The sequence below is a fragment of the Hemitrygon akajei genome, chromosome 2 (genome assembly GCF_048418815.1).
Source record: "Hemitrygon akajei chromosome 2, sHemAka1.3, whole genome shotgun sequence".
NCBI lineage: Eukaryota > Metazoa > Chordata > Chondrichthyes > Myliobatiformes > Dasyatidae > Hemitrygon > Hemitrygon akajei.
Genome location: NC_133125.1, coordinates 91,182,894 through 91,206,138, shown reverse-complemented (window position 1 = coordinate 91,206,138; position 23,245 = coordinate 91,182,894). Strand labels below are relative to the sequence as shown.

The following is a 23,245-nucleotide window of genomic DNA, read 5'->3' as shown; positions in this document are numbered from 1 at the left end:
GATTATCATCAGAGATTAAGGGAGCTTGGGCTTTACTCTTTGGAGAGGAGGATGATGAGAGGAGACGTGATAGAGGTGTACAAGATTTTAAGAGGAATAGACAGAGTGGACAGTCAGCGCCTCTTCGCCAGGGCACCACCGCTCAGTACAAGAGGACATCGCTTTAAGGTAAGGGGAGGGAAGTTCAAGGGGGATATGAGAGGAAGGTTTTTCACTCAGAGTGGTTGGTGCGTGGAATGCACTGCCTGAGTCAATGGTGGAGGCAGATACACTAGTGAAGTTTAAGAGACTACTAGACAGGTATATGGAAGAATTTAAGGTGGGGGGTTATATGGGAGGCAGGGTTTGAGGAACGGCACAACATTGTGGGCCGAAGGGCCTGTAATGTGCTGTATTATTCTATGTTCTATGTTAAGAATTAATGCCAAAATAAAAGGCTGCCTGAAGACAGAATAGAAAACTAAAAAGTGAAACAGCTCAATTCTTCCTTCAGTAAACTCCAGTCAGTCCTTAATCATCTCTCTCACTTTCGTCCTGCATTTTGCCTGTAGGGATCACCTGCTTTTCCAACAGATAATGCACTACATTTACAATGAATCACGAGTGTATGCCTTGTTATGACCTCGGCCCCCTCCTTTGTGAGAATCGCAAGAGCCCTAGTCAAGGGGGGGTCAACTGACCCAAGAGGGGGAGAGACGTGCTGAATAGACACAGGAAATGGGAGAGAGAGAGAGAGAGAGACGTGCGGAAGACCATGTTCTCCCGAGAAGCAGAATAAAGGCGATATTGACTATTGTCTCATGAAGACCACGTGAAAAGCCCTCGGGCAAAGTGGGCTGGTTGAGAGAGAGATCGCATCACCTGCAACCTGATTGACACCTGCGATCCCGTGAAGAAGTATAAAGGAGGGTCTGAGGGGGGCACAACCCTCAGACGCACCCAGGAGACACCAAGGAAGCACGATACCGATTCCCGTGGGAGCGGGAAGGCATTTTGAAGGAAGCCACGTGCGTTAGATTCCAAATTTTGAATCTGTGGCTAGAACCAATGGAAGACTGCTTTTAACTAACAACGGGGAAGCCTGCTCCCCTGATTCCAAGGATTTGCTCTGTAAAGACAACGGGCAAGTGTTTATCCTTTCTCAACCATCTCTCTCTCTCCACAACGTGAAACCCCAGCGGTTCCCAAAAGGGAAAAGCCTGCAAACTTCTGAGTGACTCTTTATATTTCAATTGGACTCAGTATTATCCCCTAGACAACTATAGAGCTTATTTCTGATTGATTATTATTACACCGGTGTTTTAGATTGAGTTTTGACGATGTATATGATCTGAATGTTTTGTTTTAACCATCCGTTTGTGCCCCTTTTTGAATAAAACGTTTGAAAATAGTAGCATCCGACTCAGCTGATCCCGCTATCTTTGCTGGTAAGTTACCTGGTTACGAGGTTACGTAACAGCCTCAAGTAATATGTAACTACCAAACAAACTATATTTATTTGTGTCCATTTGGGAATCCTTGATTGCAATGTAGAGCATACATTTGTTTCAAAAGTTGTCCACTGTTCATGCCTAACTATGAAGAAAAACAGTTCCAATTTAAAGTCAGGTGAATGTCACAACACTTAAATTTGCTGTTCTTCTTTTCCACCGAAAATCTCGGTTCCACTGTCATGACTTTATAATCAGTCACAGAACTTCTGGGGTGTACTGTACCTGGGTGTAACACCAACTCTCTGCCACAGGTCCACTAGACATTTCTCCAGGCGGAGGGGGTGTTGGCACCCTTGACATTGCCAGCTTGTCCACTGTTTTGAACCTTTACGCCACAGCAAATTTCAGGCCTTCTCCTGCAATGAAACAGAGTTAAATTATTAACCTCGAAATACACTTATTGTGTGGTACAAAATCAAGTAAAAAAATCAAAAGCAATTGAACTACTAAATCTCTTAGAAAATTCCAAATGCTAGAATTTGCATTTACTGAAAAAAATCATGTGCATTAGTTTTCTCGCACATAGACAACTACATAAAATATACTGCTCTTTCAATTCCGCTTATAATATCCATAATGTTCAGTGCTGCAGAAATAGAATACAGGACAATGAGTCAAGCATTTTCACATTGATATATCCTCTCAGGCCAACATCCCCTGTGCATTGCAAAGTTATTTAGTGGGTTTCACGCAGATTAATGGGGGTGGGGGTAGTCTAATAAAAGAGTGATTTATTGTTAACTACTTTAATATTAAATAACTTTAATATACAAATGACTGACGAAAAAATCATTTGCATGCTTACATGCCCATTTCAGTTTTAGTCTAAGCAATAAGGCTTTCCAAAATACAGGTTCATTTTGATTTGCACATCAGCATTAAAAAGCGATGATAAAATAGACTGATTAAAGAACTAAAATTATTACTAAGACAGAATGTGAGGTGCAGAATCCAATAAGGAGTTGGTAACCAGATATGACACTAAAACAAATAACCTAACTTAACCTACCTGTTTATAGTAACTTTCATGAAGCAAATTCAGTACTTTATTTGACAACTCATTCCTTCCACCAGTCCTGCTTCGAAAATGGTAAACGCTCCACTCTTTGCCATTCTGGGGAAGGGGGAACTCACCTAAAACATTGCCTGTTTCCTTCTTTCACAAATGCTGCTTGACTGGCTAGTTTTTACAGCATTTCTATACTTCAGTTTTGTTCAGGTCCTTGTATAGCAAGAAAGCCTTTTTTGCTTGCACATAGGATGCTCCCAGAGTGATATCCTTTAATGCTTTTCACATTGGTTTGCTTTCTCAAATGCAAAATGACACATCTCTTAAAACCATTAAAATGTTTAAGTTTATGTGTTTGAGAAATACTAATTAACCATGTATTTAAAAAAAATAAGATTTAACAGTAGAAACTGCAATCTCTCTCACCACTGCGTACACAGCACCAAAGTGGTAACAGAATCAAGTGCAAAGAGGCTGAACTCTGCAAATTAAGGAAGCCTTATTTATTAAGGTGATGAAACAATTACTGTTCAATCTCACATGAAAAATCACACCAGAAAACACTATTATAATTTTGAAAACCTTCTCTACAAGTGATAATGAAAGTTGTACTGATGTCCTCCTTGAATTGGCATAGCAAGGTTTTGGCCAGCATTCGGCTGGTGCACTAACAGCACAGCGTTCATCATTGTACCGCTGGAGTAACCTGAGGCAATAAAGTATGACCCAATGTGCAGTAGCTTCCTGTACAAAATAATTGCAATGTTCATCAATCAACAAGCCCTTGATTGAAGATGCTTGACAGAATTACAAAGACAATTCACTGTAATTCCAGAGATATACAAAGTCAGTCAGCTTCTATAGGAAGAGAAAAAATATTTCAAGATGAGACCAGATAAAAAGGTGATGAAGTCAAAATGTTAACACTGTTCCATCGACAAATACAGTGGATTATGATTAATCGGGACACATCGAGACCAGTGCATATTGGCCTAATTAAGTGGCTGCACCAATTAGCCGAAATTTCAAGGAAATACCTAAAAATAGGTATAAAGAGGACAAAATGAGTAACAAATTATGTATTTAAATGAAATACAGAACAAACTTGAACACTACCAATAGTACTATAGTATTATAAAACTGTACAAGTCCCTAATAATTATCAGAGGAATTCATCCAGTATACACAATGAACAAAATCAGTGTTGACACCTAGTGCAGATAATGGGCTGCCTTCATATAATGCTAGCAAGGAATGCATCCTCCAAATCTTCACTTTCATTGTAATATTCAAGATGACTGTTGATAGTGTTACGAATGTGCCGCAACTCTGAGGGGCCGAAGGGTACAAAGTCGCCCCCTCCTTTTTGAGAATCGCAAGATCGCTATTAATTCGGGTCTGGGACCCAGGAAATGAGAGAGAGACAAGCAGAATCCACAACGTTTGGAATGTGTCCTGGCCTCAGTGAAACAAAACCATTGATAACAGCTATTGTCTCTTGGAGACGGAATTGTGTATTGAGTACTGTACTATTCATTGAAGCCCCTCAGGGGACAACCAGAGTAGGCTGGTTGAGGGATTGCATCATCCCAACCTAATTGACATCTGAGACCCCGTGAATAAGGATAAAAGAGGCTCTGGGGAACAACCCCTTCAGACGCACCAGGAGAAACGCTAGAAATCCCGTGACAGTGTTTAATAGCGACAGCTGGTGGGGGGCTCGTGTGCGTCCTTCCCTTGCCTGGGATTGGCGGGCTCACCACGGAAGAACGGCTTTAGCTAAAGGAGAGGCCACAAGTGAACGGCCACACCAACGGGACTCCGACGGATCGAAATCATAAAAGGAAAGCTGGCAAGTTTTTCTCCCAAAACTCTCTCTCTCTCCAACCATTGCAAACCCAGCGGTCCCCAAAGGTTGCAGCCTGCATGAACTGAGTGAACTTTATATTTCCATCGGACAATACATTATCCCCTAGACAATGATAGAGCTTATTTCTTATTGATTATTATTATACCCGCACTTTTAGATTTAGTATTGACGACGTATATTATCTGTATATTTGCATTGATATTATTTTTGTGTATTTTTACTAATAAATACTGTTAAAAATAGTATCATCAGACTTCAACGGACCTCTCTATCTTTGCTGGTAAGTGACCCAGTTACGGGGTTCGTAACAACTTGGGGGCTCGTCCAGGATTTGATACCAAATTGGAGGGCCAGTGAATCGGGCTTTTAAGTCCAAATGTGGGTCTGGTTGCGCGGGTAACCAGACGGGAAACCAGCAAAGATGGACGTTGACGAATTTATAGAAAATCCGACTCTGGAGGCGCTAGAGGCCGCCACAAAGTCGGACTTGATAAATATCGCGAAAGGACTAAATCTCGCGGAGGTGAGGTTGTCAATGAAAAAGCTGGAGGCGCGGAGGGCCATAACTCAGTATTATATTGTGAAGAATGTGTTTTCGGCTGAGGTATTGGAAAATATCCCTGAAAAGGTACCAGTTAGTGGGACGGCTCAGTTAGAGTTGGAGAAATTAAGGTTGGAACATGAAATTAAGTTAAAGCAGCTAGAAGCAGCCGAAAAGGAAAAAGAAAGAACCAAAAAGGAAAGGGAGCAGGACAGAGCTGAGAAGCAGAGGGAGCATGAAATTAAGTTAAAACAGCTGGAAGCAGCTGAAAAAGAGAAGGAAAGGGCCGAAAAGGAGAGGGAGAGAGCCGAGAAGGAGAGGGAGTATGAGAAGGAGAAACAGAGGCAACATGACTTGGACATGGAGAAGTTAAGGCAAGAGTGAAGAGCTCAAGGGTCAGACCGAGAGGAGCGGTTTAATGTTAGAAGGGAGTTCAGGTTAGTACCTCCGTTTGAGGAGACGGATGTTGATAGTTATTTCTTGCATTTTGAAAAGGTGGCAGTGAGTCAGAAGTGGCCCAAAGTGGCGTTGTTACAAAGTGTGTTAAAAGGGAAGGCACAACGGGCATATGCGGCGTTGTCCATGGAGGAGGAGGAGTCTGAGAATTATGAGAAAGTAAAGGAGGCCATTCTTCGGACCTATGAATTGGTACCTGAAGCGTATAGACAAAAGTTCAGAAATTTAAAGGGTGGAATCAGACGTATGCAGAATTTGCCCATGAGAAGGGTGTGCTCTTGGATCGTTCGTGTGCAGCAGAAATAGTGGAAGAAGATTTTTGGCGTCTCAGAGTTAATTCTGTTTGAGGAATTTAAAGGTTGTGTTTCAGATGATATCTGGATGTATATGAATGAGAAGCCGAATAAGTCCATATCCAAATTTGCTAGGTTCACAGATGAATATGCCCTAACCCACAAGACAAAGTTTTCCTTGAATAAAAGTTACCAGAGAGACCGTGGGAACGGTAGAGAAAGCCCGCCGGCTGAGGCAGAGATCCCGCTGGGAGCTCGTGGTAAAATTAAGGAGGAGGAAAGGCATGACGGCAGGAGAGGTCCTGGCTTGACCTGTTTTAATTGTGGAAAGGTGGGCCATATTGCATCTAAGTGCCTTGCTCCGAGGAAGGAGACAGGAAAATGGAGTGCAGCAGTCCCTACAGGATGTATTGTGGTGATCAGTAAATCGACGAGAAAGCCCCAGGTAGACAGAATACGAGAGGGGTCTGAGAAATTTATAGCAGAAGGAACCGTGTCTGTGAAAGAGGGAGACACACCAGTTCCAGTGCGGATCTGGAGACACAAGGGAGCTGAACTGTCATTGATTCGCAGTATGGTGCTAGATTTTGGTTCTCAGACTGGAGAGGTAGCTTTGAGAGGCATAGGAAAAGGGACAGAAGTGGTGCCTTTGCATAGGATCGTTATAAATTGTGAGCTGGTATCTGGACCAGTTGAAATAGGGGTGCGATCAGAATTTCCGAGAACTGACGTAGACATCCTTCTGGGTAACGATTTAGCTGGTGGTGAAGTCTGGTCGGCCATGGAGCTGACGAGCCAGCCTGTAAGTGTTGAGGACCTGCCCCTAGATTCAAAGATCTATCCCACATGCGCGACCACTCACAGCATGTCGAGAAAGGCAGCTGAGAACGAGACCAGTTTAAATCCGGCCAGTATCGATTTGGCCGAGACGTTTTTACCGACCCTGTACCAAGAGGAGTTAGAGGGTGGTAAAACGGAGAATAGGAAAGTGAAAGAGAGTAAGGGAGAGGAGGTAGACCTGCCCTTAGCTAGGAGGAAATTTATAGAGGCACGGAGTAAAGATGAGAAACCGATAAGGCTGTTAAAAGGTCCAGGGTTGGACATGGATGATCTGTCTGGTTTGGCAGAACTGTTTGAAGAAGTTGAAAATTTTAAATGTGTTCCCGATAATGAAATGAGGGCAGTCCTAGATGAAAAGGATGCCATTACCTTGAAGAAGTCTGCTGGGTTGGCAGATGAGGTTGTTTCAGCCCGCAGGGTTGAGTTTACTCCGGAAGGGAGTTGCCCAGAGAGTAACTGGGAGGATCAGGGGAACTTAGAATTTGAAAAGGGTACGGGTATTGAAAGCCTGGAAGAGGCAGATGTCCCGTTCGAGTGTGTTCAAGATGTGGATGCACGTGGTACTGAACCTAGTAAGGGAACTCAGAAAAAGTCTGAGGTATTTGATTCAGTTGATAAGGAATGCAGTCCTTGTGGGTCAGATAGACTTGGTTCAGTGAAGAAAGGGTTAACCTTGGTATTAGTGGGAAGTGAATTCCCAGTTGTTTGTGCTCAAAGGTGCGTTAAAAGTTAGTGAGGAGATAAAAGGTGGTGAGGTGAATAGTATTATTGAAGGAAAAGGGAAAAGTGTAGTTCCTAAATTGAATGAAGAAAATTTAAAGCAGAAGCAGCAACCAGGCTACAGAGACAATGGCTTGTTAACACGGTGCCTGCGAATCAATTACAGGTTGATTTGGAATGTAAAGGTGCCCTACACGCTATTGTTATTCAAGAGAGTGCTGTGAAGAGGCAGAATTTGAAATGCTGTTTGGACAAAGAGGGATCGCTTGCAGAGTTTAAACTGAAAACTAATAGCATGAAGGGTCCAGAAGATAAAATTAACGACTTGCTTAAAATTAAAGAATTGTGTGGAAATTCGGAAAATGGTCTAAGTTTGGAACACATTGTTGATAAAATAACTCCTATGAAAGGAGCATGCAAAAGCCTATTCCACACTAGTATACAAGTTAACCACGTGGGAGTTAACTGGAAACGGGGCGAGGGTTGATGGGATGCCACTTTAAATAACAGGATCCGGTTTTAAGGGATTTTGACAAAGCATGTAACTAATAAAGACAACCCCATGGAAGATTGACTGTTAAGTTTGAAAGTAAAATAAAGATTAGTATTTGCATGAACTTTTGTAATATACACGTAAGCTAAGATCACAACTCTTTAGTTTTTGTTTGCTGAAGAAAAGGAATAAAAATAAGGTGGTTATTAAATTGGAGTCTGATGCTACAAGAATTTATTAAGGTACAAGATGTTAAGATATTAAAGGAAGTGACAATGTAATCGCTAACTGTTTAGATGCTGACTTGAATGTATAACTGTATTACTCTGTAGTGAAAAAAAACTCTTTTGTATTGTGTTAGATTCTGAAATCCTGTAAGACTCTGTATTAATTCATTTTTACCGGTGGTAAAAATCTTAGAAGGAAGGGGGTGTTACGAATGTGCCGCAACTCTGAGGGGCCGAAGGGTACAAAGTCGCCCCCTCCTTTTTGAGAATCGCAAGATCACTATTAATTCGGGTCTGGGACCCAGGAAATGAGGGAGAGACACGCAGAATCCACAGGTTTAGAATGTGTCCTGGCCTTAGCGAAACAAAACCATTGATAACGGCTATTGTCTCTTGGAGATGGAATTGTGTATTGAGTATTGTACTATTCATTGAAGCCCCTCAGGGGATGACCAGAGTGGGCTGGTTGAGGGATTGCATCATCCCAACCTAATTGACATCTGAGACCCCGTGAGTAAGGATAAAAGAGGGTCTGGGGAACAACCTCTTCAGGCGCACCAGGAGAAATGCTAGAAATCCCGTGACAGTGTTTAATAGCGACAGCCGGTGGGGGTCTCGTGTGCGTCCTTCCCTTGCCTGGGATTGGCGGGCTCACCACGGAAAAACGGCTTTAGCTAAAGGAGAGGCCACAAGTGAACGGCCACACCAACGGGACTCCGACGGATCGAAATCATAAAAGGAAAGCCGGCAAGTTTTTCTCCCAAAACTCTCTCTCTCTCCAACCATTGCAAACCCAGTGGTCCCCAAAGGCTGCAGCCTGCATGAACTGAGTGAACTTTATATTTCCATCGAACAATACATTATCCCCTAGACAACGATAGAGCTTATTTCTTATTGATTATTATTATACCCACACTTTTAGATTTAGTATTGATGACGTATATTATCTGTATATTTGCATTGATATTATTTTTGTGTATTTTTACTAATAACTACTGTTAAAAATAGTATCATCAGACTTCAACGGACCTCTCTATCTTTGATGGTAAGTGACCCAGTTACGGGGTTCGTAACAATAGCTTCAAATTTATAGTTCTTAACTTGAAGTAGTGAATGCTTGAAACCACCAGTGAGCAAAAGTTTGGAATAGTCTTACAGCTTATTTCTCGCCAACTATCAGTAACAAAAATCACTGCTTTTTGAACACAAATGTGTGCAACTGATGTTATTTAAGAACTGTTCACTTTAAGCATTATGTAGTGTCTAACGGCCATGGAAGTGCACACACTGATGATAGTTCGTATCTGTTTGGCAACTCTCTTGCCAAAATTAAGCATATTGTATCCCAAATAAATGCAGGGATTTCCAGCCATTTTCTCAATTTGTTTTGGGGTTTTTAAAAAAATAGTTGTCCCAAATAAGTGGCTGCAATGATTAACCAATGGCCCAGTTAACTGGAATCCACTATACTACCCAACCTACTGAGCATATATGTGTATTCATGTACAAGGTCTTCTAAAAAAAACAGTATTAAAAAAATACATCTTTCAAAAATGCTTTTCAATTTGACCTCAGTCTGCTGGTAACTAACACCCACAACAATTCAATGCACCAGCCTATAGTAAATACAAGCATTACTACCAACACTCTAGATCAGTTTGTGGGCATTTATCACCAACATTACCCAAATTATTAAAAAAAACTAATATTTAACATTATGGATTTTTTAAAACTGTCGAGCAATTTCTTGCCACAGTTCTATTTAAACCTTTGGAAATTCTCTACCTCAATTAACAAAACCTTGTAATTTTTAATGCTACTCTTTATTTGCTCGCAATATGAGAAAGGTTAAGTACTGAGCAGAGTTTAACGTTCCATCCTTTACTACTTACAGCCAGATACAGACAGATGCATGTTTTATATAATAACAAAATTCATTCCATTTTTAGAAAATTTGATTTAAATTAAGAGCTGAATTACCAATCAATGTATTATTGCGGTTTATTCAGAGACTTAATTATGCAATAACAACTGACATTTGGTAACATTATTACATGCAGAACTTGAATTACTTGCTAATACCACAAAAGTATAAGCTGCTGTGTAGGTTGACTGTGTGGTTAAGAAGACATATGGTGTATTGGCCTTCATGAACCGTGGGATTGAGTTCAAGAGCCGAGAGGTAATGTTACAGCTATATAGGACCCTGGTCAGACCCCACTTGGAGTACTGTGCTCAGTTCTGGTCACCTCACTACATGGATGTGGAAACTATAGAAAGAGTGCAGAGGAGATTTACAAGGATGTTGCCTGGATTGGGGAGCATGCCTTATGAGAATAGGTTGAGTGAACTTGACCTTTTCTCCTTGGAGTGATGAAGGATGAGAGGTGACCTGATAGAGGTGTATACACTGATGAGATGCATTGACTGTGTGGGTAGTCAGAGGCTTTTTCCCCAGGGTTGAAATGGCTAGCACGAGAGGGCACAGTTTTAAGGTGCTTGGAAGTAGGTACAGAAGAAATGTCAGGGGTAAGTGGTTTTTTTTTTTTTAAAACGCAGAGTGTGGTGAGTACGTGGAATGGGCAGATAGCGACAGTGGTGGAGGTGGATACAATAGGGTCTTTTATGAGACTCCTGGATAGGTACATAAAGCTTAGAAAAATAGAGGGCTATGGGTAACCCAAGGTAATTTCTAAAGTAAGTACATGTTTGGCAGAGCATTGTGGGCCTAAGGGCCTGTAATGTGTTCTAAGTTTTTCTACGTTTCATTTGATGTTTCCGGTTCTTTGTCATATTACTTTAAGTACACAGAGATAGACTGGAGCTAAAATAATTTTTTTTTTTTAAAAATCAGCCTTTCATTTAAAGTTAGATATAATTTAAAAAGATGTGCGTGTTGCGTATTTTAGAGTCACCCATAGCTTAGTGTTGACAAAGTGCCCTTTAGGCTTCTTTCTCACTTAAAGGCCAACAATGTATTGGCTATACGTTGACGTCACACCCAAGTTGCTGCTGTGACTTCTAATAAATTTGCAGAGATGGGAGCCATTGTGCTGCAGTCTTTTATCATAGTTAACTGTGGTCTATTTTGTGGCCTAGGGAGTCTAACTTCAAAAAATTTGATGCAACTAAAACCACCTTCTTGTATGAACCTTAGTTGAAAGTGCAGATCGGTCAGGAGATCAGTGTGACATTAGATGTGCAGCAAAAGCCAGAGGCTGGAACATCGAACACAGTGGGGCCTGGAGGCACCGTTACTTATGTGGTTTGAATTCTTGATTGGAAATGGTATCCAGTATGCAGCTCAGAGCAAGAGCTGGGAACAGGTCAAGTAAAGACATTGATGTGAATCTAGATGGGAAGCAGCGGACAAAAGTTTTCTCATCTTATGTGAGCCTAACACACACACACAGTGTACATACATCTACTGGTTAGCACTTTACACACAAGTTCACAGCCGTGACAGTGCAAACAGCTATGCAGCAGAATTGGTCTCCAATTAGCTTAGGCCCATTTGCCACTGGATCGAACCCTATGACAGCTGATCTGCAACAGCAATTCCAGACAACAGCTACTCTCACTTGAGAAGGGTTCCTAAAGATCACCGACAACACCCTAGCACAAATTTCATGGTCTTCCAGATGGCAGTAGTTCATATGGCTGAGATGTTCCGAGATCCACACATATAACAGACAGGTACCCAAAGCCATAGCTGCAAAATCAAAATTCACTAGCAGCTGGACAAATAAACCAATGCCAGCATTTTGTCCTTGGCTAATATCTTCAGCATTGAGGCCCTAGTTGTAGTTAGTTAACTACATTGGGTAGTCCATGTTGTTCACTTGTCTGGCACTATGTTCCTGAAAATGTGCTCAGAAAAGAGCATCTGTTCCTAGAAGAGATTACCAGATGGACCAGAGAAAAAAAATAAGATTGTGCTCAGGACCTCTGAGAATGCAACATTCCCAAACTCCAGTGAATCTCTGGTCCATGACTGTTATACGAGGAGGAACAATTAGGACAGCATTTAGTAGCTAAGACCATTCATTCAGAATCCCTGTGTAAGTGGAAATGAAGCATAGCATCTAACTACCGTAGATTCCGGATTTTAAGCCGCTACTTTTTTCCCACATTTTGAACAGCTTTGAACTTTGCGGCCTTTAAAACGGTGCGGCTAATACATGATTTTTTTCATGCCGCCTCGTAAACATTTTGCCTCATAACAGTAGACCAATAAAATTGATGAGTAGTTCACAGAGGTCCAATGAAATTGTACGATAAATCAAGCGCACTTTCACAATTAAATTATTGTATATCAGTCATTTGTACTCACCCTCATCAACATGGAAAACACTCGAAGAAAAGCATTGTGCTGCCTTTATGGCAGTTACTTAGTTTATAATATTTTCGCTTAGTAATTCATTTTCTAGTTAAAGTTAGAAGAGTTTTAACTATATTTGTTTTCTGTACTACATCGCGGGATGCTATGACGTCACACCCGGTTTCGCCGCGTCTTGTGGGAAAAATGCCGTTTGCGATAAACGGAAAGGAGGGGGGGAGCGCATTACGCGAGCGGCTTTGGATCTGAGCGAACGCTGCTTTTAAATGCCGTTTGCGATAAACGGGAAGGAGGGGGCGAGCGGCATTAGATCTGAGCGAACGCTGCTTTTAAGTTAAAGGCGATCAATAACTTTTCCTGGTAGGCTGCAGTATATATATTTTTTACCAGTCGTTAGGAGATATTGGAATGTTGTTCAGTAAAGAAGTATACGCAACGTATATTTAAAAGTAGCCGCGTTACGGGCACGGTTCGAAAAAAAGCATTTGCAATATGTATTTGTTTTTGTTACCATATGGATTTAATTAAAAGTTAAAAAATCCTCACGTGTAATATCTTTCTGTGTAAATATCTCATATTACAACGTGGGACACCTGCGGCCGAAAATCCGGTGCAGCCGAAAATCCGGTGCGGCCTTTACAAGTAAAAAATTGATTTTATTTCTAAAATTAGAGCCAGCGGCTTTTAATCAGGTGCGCTCTGTAGTCCGGAATCTACGGTACTCACCTACCCATCCTATTGTTCACTATTTGATTAACACATAGAACTCTCAATAAACAAAGCAGGAGTCAGTCATCTTCAACCCTAAGGTAATGCCCAAGGAAAAATTATGATCTGAGATGTTTTGAATAAATATTCTATTATAACTACTGGGATATTGAACACAGCATTCTGTTTCACTTGGCTGTATGTAATCTGAATAACAAGTCAGCACAAAAAGAACCAAACAAATTAAAAGGAAAATCGTAGTAGAAATATTGCAACATATTGCTTTAGATTTTTGTTTTGATAGCTGAAAAATACAGGCAATTACATAAGGTTTTGTTTACAACAATTTCAGAAAAGTATACATCTTTTTGTTATATTGCCATACTCTTATTCCTCACATAATTATCTTGTAATTTGAAACAGATTATATTTACTGAACATTTATGTCATTATTCAAATATTAGTGCAAATTTTGAAGATGTACTTTATTCCCTCTCCCATCCAACAACTAAGTTCCATACATACCCAGATTCAGGATCAGGGTTCTCACAGAGGCACCAAGAATACTGGAATATCTTGGCAAATCGAGCTCAGCCTCAGCAAATTAAAGGTAGGAATTTCTTCATTCCCAAATTTTGTGGTGAAATCTCAAGGACATAGTAAATTATCAGCCCTCTCAATTCTCCTCTGATATTCAATATGATCATAGCTGATTTGCCCCAGGCCTCAATTTCCTACAAACTTAGGTAGAGAATTCACAATAGGAAATAACTCAATTTCTACCTGTCATTTCCCCTTCGAATCTATATCAATACAATCACTTCCAGTCTACATTCAACAGAATTTGAATCTAACTTTCTTCATGGTCGACAATAACGTTGCACCTTACTGAATAGATTTTAAGGGTGCACTAAACCACAGTTACTGCTAAAAAAAAAACTCTGATGCTAAAAAATGTGCCAGATATTTCTGGACTGCCAATATAAAAATTCTCAAGTACTTAATTAGGTTATGTTTTTCAACTTTCATCTTGGTTAACCAATTCTCCACTCCTAATTTTGCTCTCAATAACATGCAGTATTATTCCATTTTAACATGCAGGGGGTGTGGTAGTGTAGCAGTTCATGTAACCTTTTACAGTGCGAGAGACAGGGATTTAATTCTCGCCACTGTCTGTTAGGAATTTGCATGTTCTCCCCATGACTGCTTGGATTTCCTCCAGGTCCCATATTCTAAAGGTAAACAGGTTAGTAAGCTGTGGCAAAGAAATGCTGTCACCAAAAGCATGGTGACAATTGCAGGCTGCTCCAAGTACAGTACATCCTCAGACTGTGTTGGTCATTGACGCAAACAACGCACTTCAGCTTGACACATCAGTTTGATCCCATAGAAATCAAAGCTAGATAATACAACTAAAAACCTAATAAAAGATGCAACACAAAACTTCAATGGTAATACCTTCATGTCAGTTAATCTAAAAGTGCTTTGTCATTTTCAATACAATCATAGGTGAATAATCTCTATGCATCCTTTCTCTAGATTTGCAGTGCTAACTGGACTAGCAGACTTATCTCTCTTCATCTATCCTGAGTTAAGGAATCCATTAATGACCCTATGTTGTGATAGGAATATAGAAAATACAGAACTGAATAACTAGGTCTATAGCTTCTCAACACAGTGGATTATGTACATAGCTTTCTATTCTACAGTGACGCAATTCAGTAGATTCTGGTCAACTGGGACACACTGGGACCAGAACATTTGGCCCAATTAAGTGCCTGCCCCCAATTAATTGAAGTTTCATGGGAATAATTAAAAAGATATAAAAATAACAAACCAGCCTTTAACTGAGTAACAAATTATGTATTTAATTGAAATACTGAACAAATTAGAACATTACCAATGCTACTACAGTACTATAAAACTGTATTAGTTCCTAACAGTTATTGAGGAAGGAATTTATCCAGTGAATGCTGCCATGTATTGAGTGTTCTGGGAAGGTAACATCTCCAGTGAAGGGACTTGCCATGTCCATTCTGGGGCAGCACATTCACGTTTGTTCTGCACCGTTCACTCAGCTCTCAGCTGTGGCTCCAAATTGCTGTTTGCATGTGACAGCGGCCACACTCCGGTGAAATAGGGCATGCCTGTCATAGCATGTGAAGTCAGCTCTGGAGGACTAAGCAGATGATTTCGAAAATGTGATCAAATGGCCAAGAGGGTGATTCTACAACACTTCATGGAGAGCAAAGGGCATGACAAGGCACAGCAGTAGTCATGGCTATCTGCTGCAACCAAGGAAGACCCCAGTTTGTGAAGGCTACTTGTACACAAGACCCAGACTTTTGAAACTGAGAGAGCAAACTGTTTCAGTGCACAGCTTTTCCACTTTAAAATCTTTCCGCACAGGTTTCGTTGTCATCTTTGGATAGGATGGACAACAAATATACTGTCATGTTTCTTTTCACTGATCATAAATGAACAAAATTAGTACAGATAATGGATTGCTTTCATACAATGCTATCCAGATGAATGCTGGTATCTTCGAATTCTTCATAGTTCCCAACTTGGTGAAGTAGTGAAATCATTTAATTTTCACTCCCAGCCGTTTTTGGCATCTCTACACTTGAATGCTTCGAGATGAGTAAAACAGCGAGCAAAACAGTTTTGGACTGTCTTACTGCATATCAGTGCAAAAATCACTGCTTTTTGAACAAAGCACACACAGCTGATGCAATTTAAAATGTGTTCACTATAAGCATGCTGTAGTGTCTGACGGGCACACAAGTACACACACTTGCAGCATGTTAGAAATTATTTCAAAAGTCTCCTGTCCCAATTAAGCTTTTTAGTGTCCCAAATAAACAAAGGGAATCCGAACTATATTCTCATTAGCACTTGCTCTGAGTTGTCCGAAATAAGTGATTGCCCTGATTAACCATTGGACCTATTAGCCAGAATCCACTATATTTCATAGTTATGACTGTACTTTATCAGAGTTCAAAGTAAAATATCGAAGTACATGTATGTCACCAAATACTACTGAGGTTAACTCATAGAACACTGCAGCATAGAAACTAGACCTTCAGCCTATCTGGTCTGTACCAAGCTATTAACCTGTCAAGTCCCATCGATCTTCCATACCTTTCCTATCCATTTACCCATCTAAAATTTCTCTTAAATGGTGAAGGTGACCCTGCATCCTCCACTTGCACTGGCAACTCATCCCACACTGCCACCACCCTCTGAGTGAAATAGTTTCCCCTCATGATCCCCTTAAACATTTCATTTTTCATCCTATCCCATGACCTCTAGTTCTAATTTCATCCAACCTCAGTGGAGAAAGCCTGCTTGCATTTGCCCAATCTGTACACCTCAACTCTGTATACCTCTGTCAAATCTCTCCTCATTCACCTGAACTCTACGGAATAAAGTCTAAACCTATTCAAACATTCTCTCTAACTCAGTTCTCAAGTCCCGCTGGCAACATCCTTGTAATTTTTTTCTGTACTCTTTCAATCATATTGACGTCTTTCCTGCAAGTAGGTGGCAAAAATTGCACAATCTACACCAAATTAGGCCTTATTAATATCATACACAAATTCAACATAACATCCAAACTCCTGCACTCATTACTTTCATTTAGAAGACTGTACTTAGGACTTCCAGCCCATTGGATCTGCTCTGCCATTGCAGCATGACTGATTTATTATCCCCTTGTCCCCATTCTCCTGCCTTCTCCCCGTAACTTTTGGATGCACTGACGAACCAAAAACCTATCAACCTCCACTTTATATACTCTATGATTTAGCCCCCATGGCCACCCTTGGCAATGAATTCCACAGATTCACTACTCTCTGCCTAAAGGAATTCTCCCTCATCTCTGTTCTAAAGACATCCCTCTATTCTGAGGCTATGGCCCCAGTTCTAAACGCACCCACTATAGGAAACATTCTCTCCAAATCCACTTGATCTAGGCTGTCTGGCATTTGATAGGTTTCAACGTGACTCCTCTCCCCCCATTCTTCTAAACTCCAGCGTATGTAACTCTCAGCCATTAAACGTTCCTCATACATTAACCCTTTCATTCCTAGAATCGTTCTCCTGAACCTCCTCTGGACTCTCTCCAAAGGCAGCACATTACTTCTTAGATAAGAATACAAAACTTCTCACAATACTCCCAGTGTGACCTGACCAATGCCTTATAAAGCCTCAACATCACATCCTTGCTCTTACATTCTAGTCATCTCGAAATGAATGCTAACATTGCATTTGTCTTCCTTACCACCAACTCAAACTAAAAGTTAACCTTCAGGGAATCCTGCACGAGGACCAAGACGCCTCGCACCTCTGAGTTTTGAATTTTCTCCCAATTAGAAAATAGTCAATGCTTTTATTCCTTCTACCAAGTGCATGACCTTACATTTCTCTACACTATATTCCATCTGCCAATTCTTTGTCCATTCTTCTAATCTGTCCAAGTCCATCTGCAGACTCCCTGCTTCTTCCATGTTACCTACCCCTTCACCTATCTTCACATCATCCACAAACTTAGCCACAAAACCATCAATCTGTCATCTGAATCATTGGTATAATGTAAAAAGTGATGCCAAACTGACCCCTTCCCCAATGAAGACCAGTGTGTCTAAAGCTTTCTTTACAACCCTCTCTACCTGTGACACCACCTTCAAGGAATTATGGATCAGTATTTCCAGATCCCTCTGATCTACCCCACTCTTCAGTGCCCTACTACTCACTTTCCTCCTAAAGTGCAACACCTGGCATTTACCTGCATTAAATTCCATCTGTCATTTTCAATAAGCATCACAGTAGAACAAAAAAGTACAATAAAATCAATGAGAAACTACACTGACTGACAAACTGTAAATACAAAAAAAACAATAAATAACTGAGAACATGAGTTATAGAGTCCTTGAAAGCGAGTGAGAGGTTGCATTCCATGTTCGGTGCAGTGTTGTGGTGAGGGAAGAAATCCATGCTGGATCAGGAGCCCGACAGTTGAAGGGTAATATCTGTTCCTTGGGTGGAATGGAATCCAAGGTTCCTGGACCACCACCTTGACAGTAGCAGCACGAAAAGAAAATGTCCTGGATGGTGAGGGACCTTGATGATTGATGCTGCTTTCTTGGGGCAGCACTCTGTGTAGATGTGCTTAGTGATGAACCAGGCTGTAGCCACTACTTTTTGTTGGTTTTTCTGTTCCTTGGCACTGGTGATTCCATAACCTTCCGTGATGCAACATCAGTCAGGAAACTCTCCACTGTGCATCCACAGAAGTCTATCAAACTTCCAGATGGTGCCAAACTTGGACAAACTTCTAACAGCTTTCTTTGAAATGGCATTTACCTCCTGGTCCCAAGACAGATGCTCTGATATGATTATGCCAAGGAATTTAAAGTTATTAAGCCTCTCCATCTCTGATGCCCTAATGAGCACTGGCTCATGGACCCCAAGATTCTTCCTCCTGAAGTCAATAATCAGCTCCTTGGTTTTGTTGACGTCAAGTGAGAAGTTGTGGTGGCACCACTCAACCAAATTTCCAATCTCCCTCCAATATGCCAAATTGTCACTACCTATAATTCAGCCAAAAACAGTGGTTTTGTCAGTAAACTTAAATATGGTGTTTGGGCTGCACTTGACCTCACAGTTGTAAGTGTACAGCAAATAGGAGGATAAGCACACAGCCTTGTGGTGTACCTGTGGTGATGGTGATTGTTGAGATGTTGCTATCAATCTGTACCTTCTGGGGTTTGCAAGTGAAGAAATAGAAGATCAAGATACACGAGGCCTAGGTCCTGGAGCTTATTGATTAGTTTTGAGGGATGATAGTGTTCAATGCAGAGCTGTAATCAATGAAGAGTTTGCTGATGTATGCATTTTCACTGTCCAGATGTTCCTAAGTTGAGTAGAGAGCCAATGAAGTGGTATTTGCTGTTGACCTGTTGTGAAGGTAAGCAAACTGGACTGGATCCAAGTCATTCCTCAGGAGGAGTTGATGTGATTCATGACCAACCTCTCAAAGCGCCTCATTACAATGGACGTACAGCATGTGCTACTGGGTTATTTAGGCATTGTTCCACGTTCTTCTGGGTTACCGGTATGAATGAAACCTGATATAAGTAGTTGAGTACCTGACTGCCAAAGTGAGATGTTTAAGATATCAGTAAATAGTTGATTAGCATAGGTAAATATTACGGAAAATTACTGTTGCAAATTTAATCATCAGGTTGCTTAATGCTTGTAATTATTTGTTTACAGTCTACTCTAAAACGTCATTGTTCATTATCCAGGCTTTGAGTTTCAGGAATACATTAGTCAAACCCTGCATTTGTTTCATTTCTGAACTAGCTATATTTAATTAGATATTGTCATGAGATACACGGTCAGTGTCATAGATATGGGCCCTTCAGCCCAATGAGTATGCCAACCACAGTGCTCACTCAGCATTCGGCCTCTAAGCTCCACCACTACATGTACCTATCCATGTGTTCTTAAATGATGCTAATGTACCTGCATCAACCACTTCTTCCGATAGCTTATTCCATGTACTCACCATCCTGTGTGTGTATAAAAGTTGCCCCTCAGCTCACTTTTAAATCTTATCCATCTTATCTAAATCTGTGCCTCTTAGTGTATGTCTCATCCACTCTGTGGAAAAAGACTTGTCATCTGTTACCAAATATTTCCAACTTTTAGGAATTCCAACAACTAAAATTTGGACAAAAACTATTGCTAGTTGCATAATCACAATTAATATGAAGCCTCAAGCAGCATTATTCTGTTCATTTGTTTGTCCTCTAACTCCAACAAATATAGAGTCAGCTGCATTAAGGCAAGTATAAAATTGTGCAGTACATAATAAGCATATAATTATGCAAATTGTACAATCTGGACAGCTAGGTCATGCTGCCGAAGTACACCCTCACTGGCAATAGGAAGGAAAGAAGGTGATTGATTAAAGCCATCTTAATATGCAACTCCAGGCATGAACAGAAGTCTATTGCGTGGGGAGCAAATTTCTGTAAGCATAAAAATAGGTTTTCGTCATGATTCTTCGGTGTGGCATTACACCACATTCTGCACAATCTGTTGCTGGACGTTTCTTCTTACATTGCTCTTGAAGACAGGGTGACTTGTTTCCATGCCAATTATGCAGAGTAGAAGACACCCACATTTGATTTCTTTACCATGGGTAGTTGTTACAATCTGGCCAAAAGAGATTTGACAAAGCAGGTTCTTGGACCAGTGGCAAATAGATCCATAACAAGCAGAGGATGGGCTCCCCACACAGAAAACACATGGACACAAGGAGTCAGATTTAAGTCTTGAAAAAAAAATCTTGGGTCTGAAGGCAAGAGAACTTGAAGAGAAATGCATGATAATCAAAAGATTGAATGTTACCAAGAAATCTAAATGGAATGTACTGGGCATCGTAGGTCAATGAGACTGGTAGCAATAATCCGATTGTGCTTAGTACATCAGATGTTGGCTGCTCTGTCGTTAATAAGTTTCTGGGTGTACCAGGGTGGTTACACACTACATCTGATTAAATCAAGGTTTTTAACAACACATCCATAATTGGAATGAAGATAATGCAGAGGTACAAGAAAACAAAACACATCTTTGCGTAGTGGGTTAAGAACATACACTCTACTAGTAGCTGGTTTCATTCAGTCTTAGAGGTTGAAAATGTTGATGGCATTATAAGAAAATATTTTTGATGATAGCTAAACATAATAGCTTCATTCTTCTTAATGCTCATCAGAAAGCAACTGGAAATCTTAGAGTTAATGATAATTATCCAAAACTGTGGTTTATTGATTAAGCTGTCAAGAGATATAGTAGAAAAATGGAGCCTGGGTTTGCTATGCTCACAAGTGAGTTTGTCAAGCAATAAATAAAGTAAAACAAGGTAAAACCTTCATCTTGGGAATTCTTCTTTTAAGTTATTGACTTTGTGTTACTTCAATGACAATCTAAAATTAATCATATAAACATAAGAAATTAGCACACATTTGTTTTGTCATCACATTAAATTATTAGCTAACTGTTTCAGAAATCAGTTTCACCACACAATAAACTGTTCAAAGTTAAAGCATCAAGCTTCAGATATAAAATTGTTACTCATTTTCCTCACATTTTACTGATTGGTTTCAAATACGCTTTCTGTTTGCCTGCTGTCCCCTTTTCCCATTTTGGGAGCATTTTTTTTGACATTTCTTGAAGTGATAGTGAAACTCCTTGAAGCATTTAGTCATTCACTGCTTTACCCCCAAGAAGCTGTTCTACAACACTCCCTAGTTTCCTGTCATTCACTATCTTCCCTTTTCAAATGTATTACTTTGCACTTGTTAGACTCAATTTCCAACTACCTTTCCTTTATCCAACTTCCTAGTTAATATAGATCCTTTTGTAACTTTAGACAACATACTGTATATATTTTGTAACTACAGACACTGTCCACTATACCGCCAACTTGGTGTCCCTTGCAAATTTACTAATCGTGCCACCCCAGAATCAGAATTATCACTGATACAAAATGTTAAATGTGCTGATTTGCAAAAGTATACAGTGCAAAGGCATAAAAATTTATAAATTACAGAAAATACGTGGAGCAAATAATGTTAATAGTAAGGCAGTATTCATAGGACATTCAGAAATCTGATGACAGAAGGGTAGAAGCTGCTACTAAATCAATAGAATTGGCTGAGTCTATAACCTTCTGCAACCCTTCATATTGCAGGCTCCATACCAAGCTGTGATATAACCAGTCAGAATGCTCTCCACTGCACATTTAGAGAAATTTCTAAGAATCTTTGGTGACAGACCATATCTTTATAAACTCCTAATGAAGCTGCGATTCAGGCATGCCTTCTTTGGGATTGCATCAATGTGATGAACCCAGAAGAGATCCATGAGATGCTGACACCCAGGAACATGAAGCTGCTCACTATTTCCACTGTTGAACTCTGAAAGAGAACTGATGTGCGTTTTCCTGACATCCCCTTCTTAAAGTCCATAATTAGTTCCTTGGTAGTGCTGATGTGTGCGAGTTTACTATTGCAAAGAGAAAAAAAAACTCAACCAGCTACTCTTGCTCATCACCATCTGAGATTCTACCACAACAGTGGAGTCATTTTATATTCTTGTCTAAATTATTAATATATATGACAAACAGAAGCCTACACTGAATCTTGTGGGTAGTGTCATGCAGTGTTATTAACACCAAATGGATCAGAGTATCAAAGCACCATTTCCATTCAAATCAAGATTTTTAAAAAGTACCCACATTCCGCCATTCAGCCCACTACGTTACACTGATTGTGATGCCAATTTATACTGGATGTCCTCCTCACTTGATCCATTTATAATCACGCCATTCCCTTCATATTCATGCATCCACCTAAAAGCCTCTTAAACGCCTCCAAACTGCCTGCTTCCACTACAACTCCCAGAAACCTAATCCAGGCACCTACCATTATCTATGTAATAAACTCGCCTCACACATCAGCTTTAAATTCCTCCCCAACCATAAAACCATGTCCTCTGGTGTTTGTCACTTCTACCCTGGAGAAAAGGTTCCTCCTTTTCCAGCCCTTTGCCTTTTCCACTGATCACCTACCAGGTTCTTACTTATCCCCCTCCTCCACCCATCTGACTTCACCTATCACATAGTTTGTCCTCTTCTTATTCTGGCTTCTTCTCACTTCCCTTCTAGCCCTAATGAAGGACCTCAGCCCAAAACATCAACTGTTTATTCATTTCATTGGTCCCCAATGGGGTCCAATATTTTTGTGGGCAGATTTGTTAGAACTGTTGGGGATGGGTTTAAACTAATTTGGCAGGGGGTCAGGAAACGGAGTGAAGGGACTCAGGATAGATGGATGGTGAAAAAAAAGCAAAGACAGCATGCAGTCAGACTGTCAGGAAAGGCAGGCGGGTGATAGGACAAAATTGCAGCCAGCAAAGTGAGTATCAGTGCATTAGGGATGCAGAATCAAAAAGGGCAGCAAATATAAGAAATAAGGTGAATGATCTTGTTGCACTTTTACAGTGTTGAATCTTGAATACCTACAAGATGGCATTTTAGAGCAGTTTGTCGTTGAGTTACTAGGGGATCAGCTACATCAGACTGAGTGTTATGAAATGAACCGGAGGTGATAGACAAGCTTAAGGTAAAGGAACCCTTAGGAGACAGTGATCGCAATATGATTGAGTTCAACTTGAAATTAGAT

The 23,245-nt window shown here is 40.5% G+C and overlaps 1 protein-coding gene across 3 annotated transcripts in view; it reads right to left on the bottom strand.

Moving 5' to 3' along the window:
- spopla (speckle type BTB/POZ protein like a) overlaps positions 1–23,245 on the bottom strand; it is a 191,177-nt gene that overhangs the window by 32,978 nt on the left and 134,954 nt on the right. For all 3 annotated transcript variants that reach the window (XM_073025791.1, XM_073025802.1, XM_073025796.1), the window contains one exon: positions 1,716–1,849. In XM_073025791.1, coding sequence (XP_072881892.1) covers positions 1,716–1,793 — 78 coding nt within the window. In that variant the 5' untranslated portion in view covers positions 1,794–1,849. The remainder of the gene's footprint in view (positions 1–1,715; positions 1,850–23,245) is intronic.